This window comes from Mytilus trossulus, chromosome 13 (genome assembly GCF_036588685.1).
Source record: "Mytilus trossulus isolate FHL-02 chromosome 13, PNRI_Mtr1.1.1.hap1, whole genome shotgun sequence".
Taxonomy (NCBI): domain Eukaryota; kingdom Metazoa; phylum Mollusca; class Bivalvia; order Mytilida; family Mytilidae; genus Mytilus; species Mytilus trossulus.
In genome coordinates this window covers 45,833,998-45,845,035 of record NC_086385.1, presented here as the reverse complement: position 1 = coordinate 45,845,035, position 11,038 = coordinate 45,833,998, and the positions used below count along the sequence as shown (strand labels likewise).

The window sequence follows — 11,038 nt, the reverse complement described above, 5'->3', positions numbered from 1 at the left end:
GCCTGTTTCATCCACACACCAATGTCAATGTAATGGTATATTATGCATCTGTCATACAAGTGAGAGGTTTAGGTAGCTACATAAACTAGTTTAATCAAACTATTTTCGGGGTTCGTTGTTTTTTTTTTTTTTGAAGATGGAGTTACGCAGTGGATACGTTTTTAAATGACAAAATTACAGGAAGAAACTTTCTGTCTTTTGTGAGCCGCTTAAAGAAAAATGTTAACCAGTTTATTTGATCTTAGTTCAATAATTTCGACAACATTGATAACTGAGGCAAAAAGGTTTTTCTTTATTAGTAGCAAACTTAAATACAAATATCTAGTTTAGTTTTGTTTTAGAGCTGACAATAAACCAGATTACTATGGAATACTTAACTCATCAAATGATATAAAACTCAACGTTTTAAGTAATCCGATATTTTCAGAAATGCTTACATAGAATCAAAATGGTATCAGGGTTTCAGCTGATGGGATAAATGTAAAAATACTTGAGGAACATACCTACATCAATGATATTATCAACACATCTAACAATGTTGAAGTTAAAGGGTACAAAATTACAAATTAGGTGTTCCAAAAAGACCATCAAATGTATTTGTCGGTACTGTAGAGGACAACATTTTTGTTCAATGGGTTTGCAAGTTTGATGGAGGTTTTCCACAAACATTTGTCTTCGAAGTCAGAGAGAAAAATTCTGATGTTTGGACGACGATACATATACCAACCATGAACTTTTCTTCGAATAGGACATCATTATGGACATTATATAACCAGAAACAACACACCAATTACATGTTCCGAGTGTACTCTCCAAATATAATCGGGAAAAGCCAAAGATCTCAGGAGAAATCTGTTTTTCTTGGTAATAATCTTATTTTTAATTAACATGTTTTATCACGATTTAGAGTTTATAAGTATCAGTTGAATTTTATTTTAAATCAGGACTGAAAATGTTCTGGTATTTATAAAGACAAATGTTATAAAATATTTATGTCAAGAGGTTTGCCGATAGTACATTATGTCGAAACCTAACTAAACTTAATAACAACAAAAAAATCACTAATGAAACCACTCATAAAATCATACAAGCAATTTTATCTTGTATTTCAGGAGGTATGAAACAGAATTCTGTTAAAGTTACAACTGTGTTTTTTTCGGTGTTTTTAACCAGCTGTTTGGCATTGCTGGTTGCAATAATTTTAAAATGTTGGAAAATGAAAAAGAGGGAAATTGATATGAATGTATCGCGAGATTACATTGAAGATGAAAGTCCTTATGACGAAATAGAAGTGAATGCAATGGAAGAAGTTAGCGTGGACGTGCAAAGTACTTCGTCTTCCAACGTTACCAATATTGTTATTGGCTCGACGTATAGTGAAAGTAGTACAACACATTCTTTTGAATCATTGGAAGTTGTGAGTAGCAGTTCTGAAACTGGTACACATACCACAGATCCAAAAGACATTTATAACGGTTCATATCAAAAGCTAGTTGGTAACATGTCACAACAAATGCAAGTTACTCGATCATATGAGAGCTTGGAAAGAGAAACTAGACTCGATCTGGACGACAATGTCATTTAAACTAATCAAGTCTTGTCCAAGGTTAGAAGGAGGGTTGGGATCGCACTAACATGTTTAACCCCGCCACATTCTGTATGTATGTGTCTGTCCAAACTCAGGTGCATGTAATTCAGTGGTTGTCGTTTGTTGATGTGTAACATATTTGTTTTTCGTTCATTTATTGTACATTTATGTACATTAGGCCTCAATTTTCTCGTTTAATTTGTTTTACATTTGTCATTTCCGGGCCTCTTATAGCTGTCTATGTGGCATTTGCTTTGCTCATGTTGAAGGTCGTAAGGTGTCGTATAGTTGTTTATGTCTGTGTCATGTTGTCTCTTGTTGAGAGTTCTCTCATTGGTAATCATACCACATCTTCTTTTTTTTTATAGTTTCATATAGTTTAGCAAGCTGAACATAGAACTATCAAACCTGTACATATATTTTTGTCTAATATTCTTAACGTAAGTTGTCTTTCATGATTTTAAAAACATTTATTTTTATGCACTCCTTTATACATGAACTAGGTTATTAAGAAACAGTTAAGGTTGAATCTGTTGTAATTGACAAGACACTTTCACTTTTATGATGTTTAAAAAGATTAGTAGTTTAATTATTTTGACATGTACGGTTTTTCTCTATAATCCTTGTCGAAGTACGGTTATTTATTTGCATTTGTCAGTTGGTTTAAAAACTTTTTTTCTAAACTTATATGTCTTGTTTATATTGACTAAAATACCATTGGAGATAAATAATATATTAAAAGATTGACATAACTCTACATACCATTGAACTGCTAATACAGTTAGTAAACAGAAATAGGCAAAAATTGGTTAACTTTTATGTATTTTGGCGTTTCTCTTAATTATAAATTACCAGGTTTAATCCACAATTTTCTACATTAGAAAATGCCTGTCCCAAGTCAGGAATACGACAGTTGTTATCAATTTGTTTGAAATGTTTGAGCTTTTGATTTTGCTATTTGAGTAAGACCTTTTGTTTTGAATTTTCCCCGGCGTACGGTATTTTTGTGATTTAACTTTTTTTCACTATTGTTTTGTCTATTGGTATCATTAAATCATGATATATACTTTTCGAGTCCTTTTTGATTTAGGCATTAAAATTCTTACCTCAATTTTAACAGAAACTTGAACATATAACGACGAACGAAGCAAAAACGTAAAAATAGTGTTCAATTAATGATTCAAATATTTAAGAAAAAAATAATATAATCAAGACTTAGACATCACACAACTGGGTTAACTGTAAAAAAAGGAAGTTGCTGAAGACCAAACATATAACTCCGCCACATTACTTATGTATGTGTCTGTCCCATGTCAGGAGCCTGTAATACAGTGTTTGTCGTTTGTTTATTTGTTACATATTTGTTTTCCGTTAATTTTTTTACATGAACAAGGCCGTTTGTTTTATCGTTTTATCAAGGCCTTTTATAGCTAACTATGCGGTATGGAATTTGCTCATTGTTGAAGACCGTACGGTGACCTATATTTGTTAATGTCTGTGTCTTTTTGGTCTTTTGTAGATAGTTGTTTCATTGACAATCATACGACATCTTCTTTTTTATATATAGAACATAACACGAATACAAAACTACATCGTGTGCAGAACATAAATAAACGGCATTGACATATGAGAGAGGGTTAACACAATCACGATAAAACACAGAAAAAAAACATATACAAAAAGATAATAACAATAAACTTCGTCCAAAAAAGTAACGTAAGAGGTATCAACCTATTATTAAGCTGCTAAATTGTAAGTGAATGTAGGACACATCATATCAGCAAACAAATACAAAATATAAATAAAACTAACTCAAATGACTTCAACCGCGAAGTAATGTTTTTTTTTCTGCGGATGCATATTGGTGTTTCTATGGAAAATATCTCAAATCTCAGTTTTTTATCGCTTGATTTATGATAATTCAATGCAACGACGAACAATTTGTAAACAATAATAGAATTGACTTTGATCGCCCGAGAATCGTCTTCTGAAAACCTATCTTTTGACCTTGATAAATACACTTTAATAATAATTTGCGAGGGTCCATAAACTAGGTCACTACATTTTTATCGAAATCTGATATTATAAACATTAAACAAAAACACTATAATTAAAAGATTCATTGAATTATTGTGTAAAAGTAGGAATTGACAGTTGTCAATGTATCTTAAAATCAACTTGTAATTCAACTAAGGTAATGGAAAACATGAACAAAGTAAAGTACATGTAACACGCTAACTAAGAACGTCGTGTTTTGTTTTGTTTTTAAAGATGCATTATACAATTTCGTTTTATGGATTAATGGAGAGATCTTGAGAGTTTAACTACATGCATTATCATCTTGTAGCATATTTACTTGACGATATCATGATATTGGTATTTAGTCAAATCTTAACCGAAATTTGTGATACTGTAACAATTATAATTAAAAAATGTAAACAATGTGTCGAAATGTTTAGGCTTTATAAAAATATCCCTTTGGATAAGTTAATGCAATCAAACGCGTTGTATTTATATAGTCTTTTACTGTTTAAGTTTTATAATGTTTGACAACCATATTATATAAATGTGTAAACACGTTAATTATGAGCTATAATAGTCAAGTAATTCAAGCATTTTTCTGAGTAAGTTTAAAAAAAAATTCAAACTGATATTCTTTACTGTGGGCTAGCAGTCATTAGTCGTCACTATCCTATAGAATAACAACTTGTGGTTATATTTATAATTTAGTAACTTCATTGAAGGTGGAGCACGAATGCGCAGTTAATAAATTAGATTGGTATGTCATTTGTATGCAAGAGTTATATTCCTTTAAACTATGTTCAATTTTAAAAAGTCAGTGCGTTAATTTTGTACCTTCAACAGGGTTATTATTTTATCTTTTACATATAGTTTTTTGTATTGAATTTGAAATCGTTTCATTATCTGTAAATGTACTAGATATAAGTATTTTTCATTGGTTTATTAAAACATTTATGTATATCTATAATTTCATTACTTTGTTTTGAAATGTTGATGAATATCAACCAACATAAAAAAGTATTTTATTATCTTATAAATATTTTTTGTTACATTTAAAAAAAAAAAAACCATGCAAGAACGCCATAGATGTGCAAGGTCAAAACAATTTCCTATATACCTTGATATAACGTATATAACAAGTGCATGTGTCACATATAGATCATCTTCCTCCAAGTAATCATGAAAAAGTTCTCTTTTAAAGCCGTTTTCTGGAAATTTAAAAAAAAAAGATTTCTTTTTACTTTTAATTTGAGGTATAATATCCCGTTGAATTACATATGTTTAATTCTGCTATAAAGACAATAACAATCACTACCAAGGAGTAAACAATGACTCATAAAACCAAGGGACATTTACATCATCCGTTATGAATAATAAATTAGAAACAACACGAACTCAACTAAAACATGTAAAAACAGGGAGTGAAATCAGATGCAACGGGAGGGTAAGCATTTCCTACATCGTATACAGGAATACACTGTTTCAAGTTTTGGTATGCATCATATCATCGCCAAAAGAATTCATCATGATACTTGTAAAGGTATGTGTTTCTTTGATATAGTGTAACCACTTATATCAGAACTGAAATGAGGCAGACACGCTGTATTAATTTATCTGCTTTCCTTGATCCATAAAGACAAGTACACAAAAGAAGTGTAATACTGCCTAACACAAATACATATACGCACAAACAAAAACAGAAAACCATAGCCACCACTTTATCTCTGAATTTTCTAACTTACACCGAATATTATAGTGAAAAATTATAATTGGAACCTACACAACACATTTTTAACTTTTCTGAAAAAGATTTTAAATGAAAACAGAAATATATTATCTCCTCATAATGATAGAATGTTAGGGAAATTGACCAGATTTATCTTACAGTAATCACAGAGAGGGGCTAGCTAACATTCATTAATTTAACTAAATAAATTTACAAGTTTTAAAGCTTTCTAAACATCTATGGACTGCGTTGTTCTACCCGGATCTAAGGTTATATGTGTGCATGTGGTTGTTAACTAGTATTGGAAATGTGGTATTTTTAGAAATCGATTGATAAAAAATTAATGTACTACTAAAAACTAATGTTACTTTATTCAACTTTTAGGACTTTGTTAGCTAAATATATTTATTTTATAAGTTATAATGATTTTTTAGGACAATAGATAACTATACTACGTTATGGTCCCTCACCTGGGATTCATATTTTTTACTTTTATTTTTGTCAAAAACTAATTTGTAACTGAACAATGCTTATAACAACCTGAAAAAGGTAGTAAGTTTTACAAGAGACTTCAAGTAAATAAGAATTAAGCCATACTTAAGCATTGACTTTAATTAACACATGTTCAGGTAATTTGTTGACATTTTATTCTCAGACTGGTAAATGCAGTATTTTGTTGCTCTTCGTATGTACTTCCATTATGAGTATAATATGCTCATATAAGCCGTTCATTATGTATAGCTGAGTTTGTAACGGTGCCACTTCTGCAGACGCTTTTGATGAGATTATAATGTACATCATGATGTACACGGTGATCTCAATGACAGAATGTTTGACAGACGAGATGATTATAAATGTTATAGCAGCAATATATCAAATCAACCTGCATTTGGTTTATACATTTCACAACTCATCTGGTATAAAAGAGCTTGCACCTGCTGCTCAAATTTAACGAGGCATCACCAGTGTCGGAACGACAATTGATGAACCAAGAAAAATGGCATCACCTCGACCCCCCCCTTTTGAAGGTTTAAAAAACAAACAATTCCATTTTTATGGATTTTCAAAGATTTGGTGATTTTGATTTTACAGTCGAGAATAACAGTGAGAGAATGAATAATGTTGACACATTTATTCCACTTCTTTCAACTATTTCGTGATGACTTGGAACCCTTTATTTAATAACCTCCTTGTCAGCAGCAATGATCTTTTACAAGTACGTCGTGATAGAACGCAAAATCAACTGATAAATATATCTTTTATAGACCGGTTCATGTCAGAGTATTTCTCCGAAGAAATGGAAAAGTAGACATATAGTACAGTCCTTGGATGGTGTAAACTTCCCACTAACACCATACACCATAACACCATACACCATACACCATTACACCATACACCTTGTACCATTACACCATACACGTTACACATTTGCACCATACACCTTACACATTACACCATACACCATTACCCATTCTATCTACACGATCCGAAATTACCCATATTGCAATTAAATTTCCAATATTAAGATTATTATTATTGTTTATGTTTACAATTTGAAAAAACAAAATAAAAAAAACTTCGTTTTCAACTAATGAAATGTCGTACACCATCATTCACACCATTCCCGATCACACGTTCCACAATCACAACATTCCCCATACACCATTACACCATTCCCCTTACACCATACACCATAGCACCATACACCTTACACCATTGCAACATACACTATACACCATTACACCATACACGTTTTTTGGGGAAGTTTACACCATCCAAGGGCTGTAGTCTAAAGTAATAAACAAAATAATTGGACTATCTATGGACATACCAATATCGGTAGTTCTAGGAATTAAAATTGCGATACCACTGTTGGTAGTTCTAAGACTGTATATGTCGATACAGCTGTTGGTAGTTCTATAACTATATTTGTCGATACCATTGTTGGTAGTTCTAGGACTATATATGTCGATACAACTGTTGGTAGTTCTATAACTATATTTGTCGATACCATTGTTGGTAGTTCTAGGACTGTATATGTCGATACAACTGTTGGTAGTTCTATAACTATATTTGTCGATACCATTGTTGGTAGTTCTAGAACTATATATGTCGATACAACTGTTGGTGGTTCTAGAACTATATTTGTCGATACCACTGTTGGTAGTTCTAGGACTATATATGTCGATACAACTGTTGGTAGTTCTATAACTTTATTTGTCGATACCATTGTTGGTAGTTCTAGGACTGTATATGTCGATACAACTGTTGGTAGTTCTATAACTATATTTGTCGAAACCACTGTTGGTAGTTCTAGGACTATATATGTCGATACAACTGTTGGTAGTTCTATAACTATATTTGTCGATACCACTGTTGGTAGTTCTATGACTGTATATGTCGATACAACTGTTGGTAGTTCTATAACTATATTTGTCGAAACCACTGTTGGTAGTTCTAGGACTATATATGTCGATACAACTGTTGGTAGTTCTATAACTATATTTGTCGAAACCACTGTTGGTAGTTCTAGGATTATATATGTCGATACAACTGTTGGTAGTTCTATAACTATATTTGTCGATACCACTGTTGGTAGTTCTAGGACTGTATATGTCGATACAACTGTTGGTAGTTCTATAACTATATTTGTCGAAACCACTGTTGGTAGTTCTAGGACTATATATGTCGATACAACTGTTGGTAGTTCTATAACTATATTTGTCGAAACCACTGTTGGTAGTTCTAGGATTATATATGTCGATACAACTGTTGGTAGTTCTATAACTATATTTGTCGATACCACTGTTGGTAGTTCTAGGACTGTATATGTCGATACAACTGTTGGTAGTTCTATAACTATATTTGTCGAAACCACTGTTGGTAGTTCTATAACTATATTTGTCGAAACCACTGTTGGTAGTTGTATGACTGTATATGTCGATACAACTGTTGGTAGTTCTATAACGATATTTGTCGAAACCACTGTTGGTAGTTCTAGGATTATATATGTCGATACAACTGTTGGTAGTTCTATAACTATATTTGTCGATACCACTGTTGGTAGTTCTAGGACTGTATATGTCGATACAACTGTTGGTAGTTCTATAACTATATTTGTCGAAACCACTGTTGGTAGTTCTATAACTATATTTGTCGAAACCACTGTTGGTAGTTCTAGGATTATATATGTCGATACAACTGTTGGTAGTTCTATAACTATATTTGTCGATACAACTGTTGGTAGTTCTATAACTATATTTGTCGATACCACTGTTGGTAGTTCTATGACTGTATATGTCAATACAACTGTTGGTAGTTCTATAACTATATTTGTCGAAACCACTGTTGGTAGTTCTAGGATTATATATGTCGATACAACTGTTGGTAGTTCTATAACTATATTTGTCGATACCACTGTTGGTAGTTCTAGGACTGTATATGTCGATACAACTGTTGGTAGTTCTATAACTATATTTGTCGATACCATTGTTGGTAGTTCCAGGACTATATATGTCGATACAACTGTTGGTGGTTCTAGAACTATATTTGTCGATACCATTGTTGGTAGTTCTAGGACTATATATGTCGATACCACTGTTGGTGGTTCTAGAACTATATTTGTCGATACCACTGTTGGCAGTTCTAGAACTATATATGTCGATACCACTGTTGGTAGTTCTATAACTATATTTGTCGATACCAATGTTGGTAGTTCTAGGACTATATATGTCGATACAACTGTTGGTAGTTCTATAACTATATTTGTCGATACCATTGTTGGTAGTTCTAGGACTGTATATGTCGATACAACTGTTGGTAGTTCTAGAACTATATATGTCGATACCACTGTTGGTAGTTCTAAGACTGTATATGTCGATACAACTGTTGGTAGTTCTATAACTATATTTTTCGATACCACTGTTGGTAGTTCTATGACTGTATATGTCGATACAACTGTTGGTAGTTCTAGAACTATATTTGTCGATACCACTGTTGGTAGTTCTATGACTGTATATGTCGATACAACTGTTGGTAGTTCTATAACTATATTTGTCGATACCACTGTTGGTAGTTCTATGACTGTATATGTCGATACAACTGTTGGTAGTTCTATAACTATATTTGTCGATACCATTGTTGGTAGTTCTAGGACTATATATGTCGATACCACTGTTGGTAGTTCTAGGACTATATATGTCGATACAACTGTTGGTAGTTCTATAACTATATTTGTCGATACCATTGTTGGTAGTTCTGGGACTATATATGTCGATACAACTGTTGGTAGTTCTATAACTATATTTGTCGATACCATTGTTGGTAGTTCTAGGACTATATATGTCGATACAACTGTTGGTAGTTCTATAACTATATTTGTCGATACCATTGTTGGTAGTTCTAGGACTATATATGTCGATACCACTGTTGGTAGTTCTAGAACTATATTTGTCGATACCACTGTTGGTAGTTCTAAGACTGTATATGTCGATACAACTGTTGGTAGTTCTATAACTATATTTTTCGATACCACTGTTGGTAGTTCTATGACTGTATATGTCGATACAACTGTTGGTAGTTCTATAACTATATTTGTCGATACCATTGTTGGTAGTTCTATAACTATATTTGTCGATACCATTGTTGGTAGTTCTGGGACTATATATGTCGATACAACTGTTGGTAGTTCTATAACTATATTTGTCGATACCATTGTTGGTAGTTCTAGGACTATATATGTCGATACAACTGTTGGTAGTTCTATAACTATATTTGTCGATACCACTGTTGGTAGTTCTAAGACTGTATATGTCGATACAACTGTTGGTAGTTCTATAACTATATTTGTCGATACCACTGTTGGTAGTTCTAGAACTATATTTGTCGATACCATTGTTGGTAGTTCTAGGAATTAAAATTGCATTATAATCCCACCAAAAGCGTCTGCAGAACTCAGCTATACAAAAACATGAATGAGAGTTTTTAGTTTTTGTTGATGACCTAAGAAACATATTTTTAGTTTAAATAAGGCCTTTAACCCTTTATTATACATTTCATGTTGGGCATCTGTAAATTTGGCATTTATACTAAATTTGACACCCATGTAGATATGATTTTTTGTGTTCGTTAGGGGGTATTATTTAAATGAAACTAATCTCACTCAGTAAAAACTTAAGCATTTTCTAAATTACGTAAAAAATCTATTATAATATTAGGAGAAGGAGTTACTGTTTTTTGTTTGTTAAGATCCTTAAAATATTCAGCCCACTCCGTGCTTGTTATATTTGATGATTTTTCTGGGGTTTTTTTGTCCAAATTTTTAAGGGATTCTAATTAAGTCCAATAATTTTTTGGGTTTTCCTCACGCAAATTATCAAGTTGATCTATAAGATCAGCACGGAATTCTCTATATTTAGTTTTTCTTGCTTTTCTGTATGTTTTTAGTAAAGCAAAGAATGATGATCAAATATAAGGATCTTTGTTATATTTTTTAAAAAGCTTTACTTTATCGCATAGCTGTTTTTCATATTTATGAGGGGTAGGTCAAACCGTTTTGACTGTTGACTTTTCTTCACTTTAGCAGTACTATTTACCTTTTTTAAAATCTTTTTCTTAATAGAAATATTAGCTGCCTCATAAAGGATATTATTTAGGTCTTGTATCATAATATTTGAGTCATCAGTATAATTTGAATTTTTTAA

General features: G+C 31.9%; 1 protein-coding gene across 1 annotated transcript; it reads left to right on the top strand.

The window, feature by feature from the left end:
* Nucleotides 1-1,216: 1,216 nt before the first annotated feature.
* LOC134694420 (serine-rich adhesin for platelets-like) lies at nucleotides 1,217-10,252 on the top strand. The gene is made up of 2 exons (XM_063555429.1): nucleotides 1,217-1,496; nucleotides 7,242-10,252. The coding sequence occupies exons 1-2, from the start codon at nucleotides 1,217-1,219 to the stop codon at nucleotides 10,250-10,252; spliced, it is 3,291 nt and encodes a 1,096-aa protein (XP_063411499.1).
* Nucleotides 10,253-11,038: the final 786 nt, after the last annotated feature.

What these genes read in the sequence shown, in the direction of transcription:
- LOC134694420 (XM_063555429.1), top strand. Translation starts at nt 1,217, where the DNA reads ATGAAAAAGAGGGAAATTGATATGAATGTATCGCGAGATTACATTGAA. An exon ending in TTCATATCAAAAGCTAGTTG is followed by an intron (nt 1,497 to 7,241) that starts GTAACATGTCAC and finishes ATGTCGATACAG; the next exon opens with CTGTTGGTAGTTCTATAACT.